Source organism: Loxodonta africana, chromosome 3 (assembly GCF_030014295.1).
Source record: "Loxodonta africana isolate mLoxAfr1 chromosome 3, mLoxAfr1.hap2, whole genome shotgun sequence".
Lineage (NCBI taxonomy): Eukaryota > Metazoa > Chordata > Mammalia > Proboscidea > Elephantidae > Loxodonta > Loxodonta africana.
In genome coordinates, this window is record NC_087344.1 from 196,107,424 (window position 1) to 196,121,700 (window position 14,277).

Sequence of the window (14,277 nt, forward strand, 5' to 3'; positions counted from 1 at the left end):
ATTGGTGGAAGCTAATGTATTAGGTTTTACATGAGGGTTTGACTGAAATGACATCACTTGTCTTGGTCATCTAGTGCTGCCGTAACAGAAATACCACAAGTGGACGGCTTTAACAAACAGATGTTTATTCTCTCACAGTCCAGTATGCTACAAGTCCAAATTCAGGGTGCCAGCTCCAGGGGAAGGCTTTATTTATCTCTGTTGACTGTGGAGGAAGGTCCTTGTCATCAGTCTTCCCGTGGTCTAGGAGCTTCTCAGCTCTGCTCCCAGTGTTGCCTTCTTGCTGGTATGGGGTCCCCATATCTCTCTGCTTGCTTTTCTCTTTTATATCTCAAAAGAGATTGGCTTAAGACACTATCTAATCTTGTAGATCTCATCAGTATAACTGCCACTAACCTGTTAACATTAACATCATAGTGATAGGATTTACATCACATAGGGAAATTACATTAGATGACAAAATGGTAGACAATCATGCAATACTAGGAATCATGACCAAGCCAAGTTGACAGATATTTTGGGGGGACACAGTTCCGTCCATGACATCATCCCACAATTATATGAGAATTAATGGGACAATTGTGTGTCCTCTAGGTTGCAGGTGTGAATTTTTCATTTGGACAAAGGAAGAAAATTGATGCTAATGAACAAAAGGAATGGACTGTGCTGAATATTTTTCATTTGTCCTTCAAGATCCATTCTCCACTATTGTCCTCACTGCTCAATTGCTCAGGAGGCATCTTAGTTATCTAGTGCTGCTATAACAGAAATACCACAAATGGATGGCATTAACAGAAATTTATTCTCTCACAGTTTAGGAGGGTAGAAGTCCAAATTCAGGACACCAGCTCTAGGCAAAGTCTTTCTCTGTGGACTCTGGGGGAAGGTCTTTGTCTCTTTTCAATGTCTGTGGGCCCAGCTTTCCATGGAAATCTCCATGTGTCTTGTCATCAATCGTCCCCTGGGTCTAGGAGTTTCTCAGCACAGGGACCTGGGTCCAAAGGACATGCTCCACAATTCTGGCTCTTCTTTCTTGGTGGTCCCTCTCTCTCTGCTCTCTTCTCCTTTTATCTCTTGGAAGATAAAAGGAGATCCAGGCCACACTCAAGGAAACTTCTCTTACATCAGATCAGGGCTCTGACCTGGGTAAAAGTGTTGCATCCCACCCTAATCCTCTTTATCATAACCTAATCTTGCCTCATTAACTACAGGCAGAGATTAGGATTTACAACACATAAGACAATTACATCAGGTCACAAAATGGAGGACAACTATACAATACTGGGAATCATGGCCTAGCCAAGTTGACACATATTTTTGGGAGACACAATTCAATCTATGACAGGAAGCTTACCTTTATGAAATACATTCACGGGCTCACTTGTCCTCTGGCTTTCAATTGGGCTTGGCCAGTAAGACCTACTGACAAGATTCAGCGGCAGAAGGATAAATGAGGGTAATAACTTCTCAGCTCCCTTGCTGCTGGCTTGCCATGGCTTGGCTACACCACTGTACCAAAGACCAAGTTCCTGCCTGGCAGATTTCTTCTACATTATTTTCTCCCAGGGTTCCTGTAACTGTTCCAAAATATTGTTAGCTCTTAAGCACTACATATCTCTTTGTTTGTCTTAACCACCCACACCTTTGTAAACAGGCTCTTTACTAAACTCTTCAGTTATCCTGTTTGAGTGCCCTGTGTATTTCTTCCAGAACCCTGAATTAAGAGTGAAAGAGAGAAAAAACACAGGAGATAACAAAAGTGAACAGAGAAGAAGGAATAAAAGAGTAAGAAGAAAAGGCAGGAGTGAGCAATAAAGAATAAACTATTATTAAGAAGGAATAAAAATATAGAAGATACTGAAAAAAAGCAAAGACACTAACAGTGGCAGACCCAACCCAAACAAAACCCATTGTCTTTGAGTCAATTCCGATTCATAGCAATCCTATAGGACAGGGTAGAACTGCCCCATTGGGTTTCCAAGGAGCAGTTGGTGGATTTGAACTGCTAACCTTTTGGTTACCCGCTGTAGCACTGCACCACGAGGGCTCCATGGATGACCCAGTACCTTATAAATCATATTTAACCAAGATATCAGGATACTGAGGACACCCAAATCTCTGATCCTTGTTCAGATTTTCTTACACTTGAGACCTCCATTTCCAGCAGCCACCTGGACGTCTCTACCTACATGTCTCTGGTATCTCAAACTCCACTTGAGCAAAACAAAACAACTCTTGGGCATTTTAAAAAAAAAAAAATCTTTAAAAGATTTTTCTCCGTTGCTTTCAGATGCCAAAGGCCAGGGCCTCATGACTTCTATAAAATTTAAACAAAACTTTCAGCCCTGTCTTTTTCAACAGATTAATCTTTGCTATAGGGACAGGATGTCCTGTGCAATGGAGGATGTTGAGCAGCATTGCTGCTTCTGTTCACTACAGCCAGTACTACTCCACCGCACTCCTCACCAGTCAATAACCAAAAATATGTCCAGATATAGCCAAACGTTCCCTGGGGGCAGGGTTGCCAGATAATACATTGCATGGGACATACTTACTCTAAAAACACTCTTCTTTGCTTATCTGAAATTCAAATTTAATTAGGCCTCCTGTATTTTTATTTGCTAAATGTTTTTTTTTTTAATGTGGCAAGCCCACCTGCGGGACAAAAATCACACCTTCCTCTCCCACCTCTCAGCCCGTTTGAGAACGTCTGCTCTAGTCCTTGAGGAGCAATGGAGAAAAGGTATGATGATGGGGGCAGGGAATTTTATGATCAGATTTGCATTTTGAGCAAAACAGTATATAAGGTCACAAGCCAGGACTGGTGCAGTTATCATCCTTTTTGCACAGATGATACATTGAGACTCAATTTGAACCCTTGTCTGACTTTTCAATAATAAGCAACTGAAGTTGGGAGCCCAGAGCTTGCGAGCCACCCTGTTAGACTATCCTAAGCACCAGAACTGGGATAATAAAGGAAATGGGTAGTTGTGCCTTCTATTTCCTTTGTTTTTTTATTTTTTTTTTTCCTACTGAATCTAAATAATAGTCATCTTTTCTTCAAGGTGTTTATATTGATGGCTTTATTTGATTAGACAATAAGACTGAGTTAGGAAGAAGTAATATGAAATATTTTCCCCTGCCCTTGAATCTAATCCAGGGTATCCTAGAAAGAGGGGCATACTTACCTTCTGGGATACCTGAGGCTTGAAATTCCAAACCCAGAATGTCTGAGGTGAAATTCACCGGGACAATAGATATTCTTTTAAAATATCCCTCAGGGCCTCAGCCAACTTATAAAAATAATTCAAAGAAACCCAGAATCATTCACTGATGTAATTTATTATTCTCTCCTCTGTGTTAGCATTCGAGGTTTTCTGTCTTCCAGTAACCAGGATTGGGAGCCAGTTGTGGACCCACGCCACAGAGCTCTCAACGGTAGAACAGGAGCACAGCTGCCTCGGTTATTTCCCGGCTGCTGCTGTAGCCGCTGTGAGTTCCATATCCACTCCAGTCAAAGGCAGAGAAATCCCCGCACTGCCTGGGTGAGCCCTCTGGAAAGAATCCTCCTCCTCCAATGCAGTGCTGGGAAAAAAGGAAAGGAGGAGCCCAATGAGGTGACACCAGCAAGCTCTTAATGGTCAAATCCCCTGGAAGGGGATGGTCAAATTCCCTGGCATCTTTGGGCCTCATCCTACTTGGTTTTGCCACATGCTTACATGGTACTGCCCCCTTAAAACCCTCCCCTCCAGTGAATTCTGAAGTAAGTAATGCTCTCTTTCCTGGCTTCCTTTCTACCTGACTTAGCATTCATTCTCAGGCCCCTCTACTGGCCTCTCTTCCTCTGTCTATCCCCTGAATGCTATTCCTCAAGGTTCAGTCCACACCTCATTCTCCCAGGACTTTAACTGTTATCAGGATACTGAGGACACCCAAATCTCTGATCCTTGTTCAGATTTTCTTACACTAGAGACCTCCATTTCCAGCAGCCACCTGGACATCTCTACCTACATGTCTCTGGTATCTCAAACTCCACTTGAGCAAAACAAAATTGTCTCTTTTTGACCCCAAGTCTGTTCCTCATCTTGTCACCCTATCTTGATTAATTGGTAGCACTCAGTCTACCAAAACAAAAACCGAAAGTCATTTTAGTCTTCTTCACTTCCTACCTCCCATAATCATCTCGTCATCAAGAACTGTTGATTCCATATCACCTATGTATGTACGGATGGCCATGCTCATCCATCTCTCTCAAGAATGCCCTAGTTCAGGTCCTCAGTATTTCACATCCCAACCTTTGCACCTACCTCGTAACTGAACTTCTTGTCCCTAATTTCTCTGCTCTTGAATCCAGGTCCTCCACACTGCTACCAGAGTAGTCTTTACCAAACCAAAGTTGATCAGGCCACTGTTCTGTTCAAAATCCTCTAACAATTCCCATCACCCTCAGTATAAACTCCAAATCTTTGACATAATATCAAAGTCTCTCCTTGCCCTGGCTCCTGTAGATACTTCCACAATCAGCTCCTTCCTCTACCCAACATATACCCTATGCTCCAAAATTACAAAACAGCTTACGGCTCTCTCAAACAATGGTTTTGAACATGTTCATCATTTGTGCTAAAATGCACTGTTCTATTCCTTGCCAAGGAGCCATGGTGGTGCAATGGTTAAACGCTCAGTTGCTAACCGAAAGGTTCACAGTTCAAACCCACCCAGCAGCTCCGTGGGAGAACGACCTGGCTATCTGCTCCTATAAAGATTAAAAAAAGACTACAGCCTAGAAAACCCTATGGGGCAGTTCTACTTTGTAACACTTGGGGTCACTATGAATTGAAATCGACTTCACGGCAAGTAACAACAACAACATCCCTTGCTATGTGATAAACTCTATACATCTTTTGAGATTCAGCACAAAGGCACCTTCCCTGGAGAATCAGCTATGTGTCACTGGCAGAGTTAAGAGATCCTCTGTTGTGTTCCCAGAGAGCTTTGTTTACATTTCTATTATAGTTCATACCACATGAAAGTGCAATTATGCATTTACATCTCTGCTCCACAAAATCTGAGCTCCTTAAGGAAAAAGACTGTGTCTAACACCCAGCACATAGTAGGTGCACATATTTTTTAAGGAAAAATCAATGCGTGCAGGCGTAGATGCAAACATGCATTAATGAGCAGTGTAAGGGGCCATGGAAGCCAGTGTGGGAAACAGTTATCAATGCAGAGAGCATAGACACACTCGCCCCATTGCCTATATTCCCATGATTCTCTGAATCACAGCCTACGAGGTTCTTACATGAAAGCACCCTGCCTCATCCTGGCAAAAATGGACAAACTGGTGGCTGAGGAGGAAGTGAAGATGGGCCTGTGACTTTACGGTCACTTTCCAGGAACTAAGGCCCATTCTTAGCCTATTAGCTGGGGAAGGAAAGAGGCTCCTGAGTGAATGCCCTCGTTCTTGGTGACTCTGACTCCCTGCTGCCCCCAGCTGCAAGATGTCCCTCAAAGAGAGTCTCTTCCCTACCAAAAAAAAAGAATACCAAACCCAATGCCATCGAGTCAATTCTCACTCATAGCGACCCTATAGGACAGAGTAGAACTGCCCCATAGAGTTTCCAAGGAGTGCCTGGTGGATTCTTCCCTACAAGACTGGAAAAAAAAATAAACATAGACCTTCTAGAAGTTGATACTAATATTGGAGAATATCTTCATGACCTCAACATAGGGAAATATTTTTTAAACAAAACACAAATGTACTAACCATAAATGAAATAGCAATAAATTGGACTCCATTAAAATAAAGTATATCCAGGAGACACCATCAAGAGAGTAAAAAGGCAAACCACAAAGACACAGATCAGCACACCCCACCTAGGTACACACACACCCTTGGTTTCCCTGAAGACTCACAAGCTCGGTGTTGCAGCCAGTGACTCTGACCCCGGCACACAGGGCGTTGGCTGCTCTCTCATTATTAAACACCCTGAACTGGACAAATCCTGCGACAAATTCTCCTGGAAAAGAAAAGGCAGAGAAAAGACTGACGTATACAAAGGAGGAACTAGAAAGACCTTCCTTCCCTTTGACCAGCCCAGGAATTCCCTACACCTAAAATTTTTAAAGCTCCAGCTGCGGCCCTGCACTCCAGTCTGTGGGCTAGAGCCAGTGGCTGGTGGACATGGCCAGGAAGGAGGCTCTCCCCACCACCAAAGGCTGCAGAGGACAAAGGCTGGGCCTCACAAGAGGACCCTCGTCTGCCTAAGGCTTACAGGGGAAATTAACCTCTACGGAAAGATCATCGAGAAGACCTCAAAAGGTACAGTGGGAATAAACAATTACCAGATGTGGCCATGTGTTTCTGTTCATACATTTCTCATCCAATTACATCTGTTTGTTTTCTCTACAATCACTTGCTTTCATTGAAATATCAAACGCAAAGAGTAATGGCTTTGATTTTCCCACCAAAGACTTAACTTCTATGGATTTATTACAGTAAAAAATGTAGTCTTTTTTAAAATAATTAATAGCTATCCTTCATAATAAAAATAATTTTTCTCACCACTTTGCTAGGTGTCCTTTCCCGTAAACAAACAAACAAACAAAGCCTGTACCTTTTCTTAACTACTATAAGAAGCCACACAGGGTGGTTAAGAGTACAGGCTCTGGGATCAATGCCTGAGTTCTTATCCTGGCTCTGCTATTTACACACCATGCGGCTCTCAGCATGTCCCCTAATCTCTCAGTGTTCAGTCTCCCAATCTGTAAAATGGGGACAATAGTCATTCTAACATCATAGGTTTCTCATGATGATTAAATGACACAAAACGATGTCAAGATCCTAGGAAAGAGGCTGGCACATTTTAAGTGCTCAGTAGATGTTAGCAGTTATTGCTTTGGCTATTTACCATCCTTTCCCAAAGAGTACAGAGAATAATTGATGACTGGGCTTAGGGAGCAAACACTCACCCTGACCAAGTGGTGAGTAATAAGATGCTGTTTTCTGAGCATCACCAAAGTCATAGACCACAGGTATCACCGGGCCGTTGTCAGTCCAACACTTTCCTGATCCGTATTTTACTGGGTATTTCTGCAGAGACCCAGATTGGGGGTTGTGTGAGGAGAGTAGAGATGCTGCGCAAATCAGACATGGAGGTAAGGGTGGCTTGAGTCAAGCTAGCTGTCATTATTCAGAAACCAGTCTTAATAAGAGTGACTCCTTTCCCCATGGCTACATTTTCCTGGCAGTAGCAAGGCCCCTGTCTTCTCCCTTTATCCTCATCCTCCTCTCCCATAGAGCTGGCTCAAAGTTCCTCAGAGAGAGGTAGCAGTGAACTAGAGGCAGGAGAAACAGCCAAGTACAGGCAGCTGGTAGTGACAGGGGACCACAGAAAACAGATTCACTCTCCACCCCAAACACTTTACTCCCTGGTCACCAAACACACTGCCCCCCAGGCTGTGTACCTGGTAGAGGCCAAACAGATTATGCCCCACACTCCGGAAGAAGCCGTTGTCTGTGCGATACCTCAGCAGGGAGCAATTCCTCCAAAGCTTCAGTGGGGACTTGTTGGGCACATGCCAGATGCCCAGGTCCTGTGCCTGGATGTCATAGTATCCGGGGTTCTGGAGAGTGACAGACAAGCCTCACCAGCCAGGAGGTTACATAAAACAAAGGACCAAGCACACATGGAGCCCTCAGTTGTGCTGAGAGTGCTGGGATCCAGGTGATCAGACAGCCAGCAGTTCTCAGACACCCCCTTCCAGCAGATGATGATGACCTACCACCACCCACACCCTGAAAAGTCTGTTTGGAGGAAGTTGGGATTCAAGGCATAGAAGAACTTTTTTCTTTCTCCAGCCCAAGCTCCATATTCCCATCTTACAGCACTCCCTTCTGCATACCGTGTTCCAGCCACACTCAACTCCTCACCATTTCCCAGGTGGGTGATGAGTGGCACCAACCTTGTAGTCATCACTCGTGGCCGCCTCTGCAGACCCAAAAGTGTTGTAATTGGCCCAGTTGCCATCTCCCTCTGGGTACTCTGCTTTGCTGCCCTGCTGACTGGACCAGCGATCACCCACTGTGCATTTCCCATACATGTCGTTCTCGTGCACGCTGGCCACCAGGGTCCAGCCACCACCCCCAGAGGTCATGTCACAGAAGGTCTGGTAGATGACACCATTCTCAGTGCTGAGAAAATACAGGCCATCTGTGGAGATAACCAAACAAAGCTTCCCTGTCTGAGAGCCCATGGTCCATCTCAGGCCCCATAACCAGAAAGGCTCTGGGAAATTGAGAGTATACCCTGGAGGCTCCCACACATACCCACTGTTGGTAGATAATCTTCCTCGGGTCTCCATCATTTCTGCTCATCTTATGAGCAGAGGCACTGACTGCCTTTGTTCAACACTATCTTATCATAGTTGTTGGTGTAGCAAACAGCCTTAGAAGATAGAGATAGTGTCTCCTTCTGGTTAGTAGATCCCTCTGGGTAGGAGAGGCCAGAAATCAGCACCCACCCACATCTCCAGTCCAATCTAGAGCTGGAGACCTCTGCGTATCTCAAAGCAAAGGGCAAGCATGGTTCCTGCCCATCATAACAGAGTCAGATTCCCTGAGCTCAGAGTTCCTCTCCTGCAACACAACCCTGTAGGAGAAGGGCCCACCATGGCACGTTGCTTGTCTCTGTGTAGGCCACATAGGGCAAGGATTAGCCACAGTCGACCTAAACCTTCACAAAATGCATGCGATCCTCCCAAACTTGAGAGCATGGGAGGCTTGTGGGGAGCTGCTCCAAGGCCATTTCTCATGCACAGCCCTATCTTCCAGGGCAGCTCTCATGAGACAACTCCTCATCACCTCCCAGGTTCTGATGAGGCATGAGGCCTTGCCCCTGCCCTTGACTTTGCTGTCTATTGGAGTAATAAACTGTCAGAATCTAAAAAGGGCTTGTTGTTTCTTTACTCATCAAATTTGTCAGCCTGCTTGGCAAGCCCACTACGTGTGCAGATGCACCTGGCCCTCTGCGTCATCACCGTGTAGGAATTCAGGCTCAGAGGACCAGCACAAGAAAATGCTGATACTTGGCTACTGCTAGTGCTGTGAGCCATAAAGTTCTCTGTCTCTGACTCAGGAGTCTCATGTTTTCTGCCAGCATCCATAAAAGTATAGCTTACACGTAGAGTAAAATCTGGGACCTTCCCTGTTCTTGCCACCACCCTTCGGGTCACCAGGAGCACTGCATTCTCCCTGTGTCCGGAAGATCATGTCTGATGTGACTTGGACGGGACACGAAAGCCTCAAATTCCCACTGGAAACCTCTTTGGGTGGGAGACGGAGTCAGACAGGCAGTAGGGGTGAGGACCTATCTCTGGATTTCCATGACCAGGTTCTGTTTAGCTAAAAAGTGGCTTCAAGGGCTGAATGCTGGGATTGCTTCATTACTCACCATCTGCTCTAGGGCATCTTTCTTTGATTTCGTTGCAGCTTCTAGGCAGGAAATGAAGGGAAGAAGAACAGAATTTGTTCTGGAACATCTCAGGAAGATGGGTTGCTGCTAGAGATGTGATAATACTTCTCATTAATAGTCTGAGGCTGCTGACACCATCTTTCTTATCCACCAGTTCCCAGCCCCTGCATACTGTAGCAGTTCCTCACTGCGTACGGTGTGAGACCCCAAGAGGTCAGGGATTCTCTCTGCTAAGGCTGTCTGATCCAAAATCTAGTACAGACTTCACACCTGAATTCTTCCTCACAACTAACTTTAATTAAATCCTTGCTATGTGCACCACACAAACCCTGGGCATTCAAACACAATTTGACACAATTTCTTTAAGGGATTGCATTCTAGTGGGAGGAAGGACGTGAAAAAGACACCCAACCGAGAATGGGTACAGGGAAGCCCATTGTCGGGTAGAGAAAGGGAACTTTCTGGGGAAGGGGGCAGAGGTAATTCAGAGAAGGTTGATTCTGACAGGATGAATAGGAGTCAGCTATAAGACAAAGGGAAAGGGGAGAGAATGCTCCAGAAGGGAGGGAGCATGTAAAATGGCTTGAAGGGCTAACAGAGCATGGTACAGCCTGCTGAAAAGCTACAGGTCAGTCACACACTGTGGCCAGAGCATATGTTGTACTGCAGGAAGTGATGAAAACCAGAACTGAGAAATGAACTGAAGCCAGAGGATGAGGGGCCTTGTATACTAGGCTAAAAGCCTAGGAATTATGCTGGAAGCCTGGCCAAGTGGGGGAAAAAAGGTAAGCTTTGAGTTAAAGGACTCAAGTTAAAATTCCAGGCAACCCAAGATGGCTCCCTAACATCTCTGATCCCCCCCCTTCTTCATCTTTAAAATGTCACTAATAAACTGTTCTTACCCCTGGAGATTACTAAAATAAATAATACCAATTACAACAAAAACCGTCAATACTGTGCCTAGTATGAGGAATGGAATTGTGAGGCTAGGGACTGACTAGTGGAGAATGTTCCCTGGACACATCACTGACCACACTGCTCCCTCTGAAGAGCCTGAGCCCAAGGCCACAGGAGCAGGAGGGCTGGGAGGGGACACAATCCTGACCATCCATCCCTGAGCCCCCTCACAGCCACACAGAGGCACAGAGCAGTGGCCTTGGGACGGGCCTCAGCCAACACCCTGACTGCAATGAAACCGGACCCCAAGAGAGGCCAGAAATCAGCACCCAGTCAGCATCTTATGTTTGCTGCCAAGTGTGGCCTCTGCGCATCTCAGTAAGTTCTCCTCTGATCCAGAGTACAGAACAACCCAACCCAGCTCTACTCCCACCACTCCAGTGATTTACCTGCACTGCACCCTCTGGTGGCAATGGAGAGGAACAGCAAGAAGCAGAGCCTGGCCATTGTCCTTGGAGGGGAAACAAGATGCACAAGATCACTGGCTGGACCATCCTTTCTCTTCCTGTCACCTTACTTCCTGAGTTTACTGAATCAGGAAACCTCAAGTGGAGGGTTATGGGGTTCTGGACATTCTAGAACCTCCCAGAATAGCCTCCACCCCTATCCAGCTCTACAAATACCCAATGGACCATGGGCTTCTTTCCCTGAAACTCCCAATCACTGAGACTAAGACCAGACCTGAACTGGTGTTAGGGCTCCCTCCTCACACAGACCTTGTTTCAGACTCAGGAACCCCTTCTTCACCAGCACAGAAAGCTCCCTCGTTCCCTTTCACAGATGCAGGAGCTGCCAGATGAGGACTCAGAGCTTCCTCAGAGGGTCCCTGACGTAGGGTGAAATGCTGAGAGCTTTATAGGGACAAAAAAAATTTTTTTTTTTTTTTATAGGGACAGCCAAACCATGCAAGCCCAGCCCAGCCCAGGCTGCCAGCCCCTCCTTCTGATGACCTTCCCTTTGAGGGGACCTGAGAATGAGAACGGATGTTTGGACAGCTGGAGGAGCAGGAGGCTGTGGTCTTGGTCACACAGGTGACACACACCACCTGAGGGAACGGAAATCCTGCTCTGTCAGGGTGTGTTTTATGCATAAGCAGAATAGGCAGTTACCTACACGGTGTTATGTCACATAACCCAACTTTCAGAATAGGTCAGACCTTACAGTGCTTCCCTGCACTCTACTCCTTCCCACCTACCATCAGATGCTCTAGGACTCAGGCCAAAGGCATCATCCTTAAGGGGTTTCTCCTTAACCTTCTTTATGAACTCTTCCCGGACGGATGGCCCATCTCCAGGCAAAGCTGATGGCTTCCTCCTTTGTCTAAATTATTGCACGTATCTCACTAAAATTTCACTATTTTATTAATTTTTTGCTTAGAAATAACTAAAAACTTACAAAACATTGCGAAAATATAAAAACATTACAAAAAATAGTGTATACTCTTTACCTGGATTCACCTTTATTCATATTCTATCCTGTGTGCTTCATCATTTCCCTCTCTCTCTCTCTCTTCATCTCAAATACTTTGGACATATTGTCAGGAGGGACCAGTCCCTGGAGGAGGACATCCTGCTTGGTAAAAAAGAGGAAGGTCCTCAACAAGATGGATCGACACAGTGGCCGCAACAATAGGCTCAAGTGTAGTAATGATTGTGAGAATGGTGCAGGACTGGGCAGTGTTTCGTTCTGTGGTACATAGGGTAGCTATGAGTCGGAACTGACTGGACAGCACCTGACAACAATGTGTGTATATACACACATTGCCATTGAGTCGATTCCGACTCATAGCGACCCTATAGGACAGACTAGAATTGCTCCACAGAGTTTCCAAGAAGTGCCTGGCGGATTCAAACTGCTGAGCTCTTGGTTAGCAGCCGTAGCACCTAACCACTATGCAACCAGGGTTGCCTTCCATATATACATATATATATATATATATATATATATACAAACACAAGTTTTTTCTGAACCATATGAGGTTAAATTACATACATTATGATCCTTCACCCCTAAATACTTAAGTGTATATTTTTTAATAATAGGGATAGTCTCATATATAACCACGGTACAGTTATCAGCTTCACGTCATTAGCTTTTTCTTAAAGTAACTGATAACTCTCAAGGATATACCAGCCGAGGAGTTATACTGAGTTGGCATTAATGGTACTGAAATTTCTCCAGTTTTTATATCCTCCATTGTTGGGAGACTTCCAGCCCCTTTGAAGCCCATAATCCCCAGGAGACGTCTCCTGTGTAGCTAACAAATAAGAGTTCTCCTCTTCACACACACCTCACCTGCCGTGGCTCCTTTCAGCACTGTCTGCTGCTGGGGCCCAGGCTGATCGCTCAACCCTTAGATTTTCTCCCAGCCACCTCTGATGCTAGGCCTGCTCTCTGGGACAAGGAGCTGATGGTCAGGGCACAGCTTCCACTTACTCTCAGGCCTCCTTGTTCAACGCCACATCTCACTGCTGTTCAAGGTACAGGAGCCATCCACCTTGTTCAAGAAGGCCCAGGGAAACACCTCTCTGCTTCTGACTCCTGCCAAAGCAGGCCTTGTCTCCAGTGTCAGTGATCTCAATGAAACTACTATTTCTGCTTTTTTTTCAGCTCCCTCTCCTTTAGACTCAGACAGGAACCTAAGGAGGCAAAAATGGAGGATAAATCTGATTGACCTTTTTCTCAAAACCCTGAGGCACTATTGTTGGAAAGATTATGTGAGTTACTTCTCAAGAAGCTCCTGAATCCTTTTATTTAGGTATTTATATAGGTATTTATATAGGTATTTGCTTACTACTTGTCTCCTTCTCCATGAGGGCAGGAGAGATGGTTCTCTACCATATCTCCAGGGCTACACACAGTGGCAGGCATATAGCTGGTCTTTAATATGTGTTCATTGAATGAAAGAATTAAATCAGATTGGAATCACAAGGCTTATCTGTATGGTATTTCTGATCTGATAAAATTTTTAGGAATAATAATGTCTGATTTTAAATTGTTCTCTCCTGTTTGTTGTAATTACCTTATGCCATATTTGCACCATCAAATTATTTAGTCAGTATATGTTCTAACACACACAACGTCCTGGTGTTTACCAGTTTTGCGGGGAACAAAGGAAGAGATGTGGTGTCTGGAGAAAGACAATAGCAGCCAGAGTCAGACAGATGATAAAAAAAGCAGATGAGGGCCAAGGAACCGGCTGAGCTGCAGATTCACACGGGAAAAACCTAAATCCCCTTGGGACTCTTCAGGCATTTTATGCTGGTCCATTTCCCGCAGTACCAGAAGTCATGCCATTCTACTGGGAGACCCGAGGGAAACAGGACTCCAGAGGACTAGAAGAAGGGGACGTGCTTAGGCTACATCTTTACGTGTTTGTTGACCACTTAGTATATTTCTTTGAAATTTCTGAAATTTTTTTAATTTGATTGTTCAATATCTCGGGAGTTAATTTTCAGGCATATGTGAGGCAAAAATCTAAATTGATTTTTGTCAGTTTGAAAATTCTTGTTTGTTGACATTTTTCATGGAATGTTTTCTACCACAATAATACCTTCATCGAGCATGAAATGCATTCTTATTTAGGGTCAAGTTTTGCCCTAGTACTATGCTGGTTTAGAAATGAAGTCCTAATACATGAATGAATGAGGATTTAAGGATGAATCTTTAAAACATTATGCTGCGTGAAATACATCCATCACAAAAAGATAATACTGTGTGATCCCACTTATATGAAATAGGCAAATATATACAGACCAAAGTTTATTAGTGGGAGAGAAGGGGAAAGGAGGAGTCTTAGCTTAGGGTAAACTGAGTTTCTCTTAATGGTGGTGGAATTATTTGGAAACAG

At 44.8% G+C, this 14,277-nt stretch overlaps 1 protein-coding gene across 1 annotated transcript; it reads right to left on the reverse strand.

Annotated features, from left to right (window-relative positions):
• Positions 1–3,278: 3,278 nt before the first annotated feature.
• On the reverse strand, positions 3,279–11,829 carry LOC100669772 (intelectin-1-like). The gene is made up of 8 exons (XM_010594881.3): positions 11,823–11,829; positions 10,817–10,939; positions 9,450–9,557; positions 7,963–8,210; positions 7,465–7,623; positions 6,970–7,090; positions 5,914–6,017; positions 3,279–3,585 (listed from the first exon to the last, which is right to left on the reverse strand). The coding sequence occupies exons 1-8, from the start codon at positions 11,827–11,829 to the stop codon at positions 3,433–3,435; spliced, it is 1,023 nt and encodes a 340-aa protein (XP_010593183.2). The 3' UTR covers positions 3,279–3,432.
• Between the last annotated feature and the right edge of the window lie 2,448 nt (positions 11,830–14,277).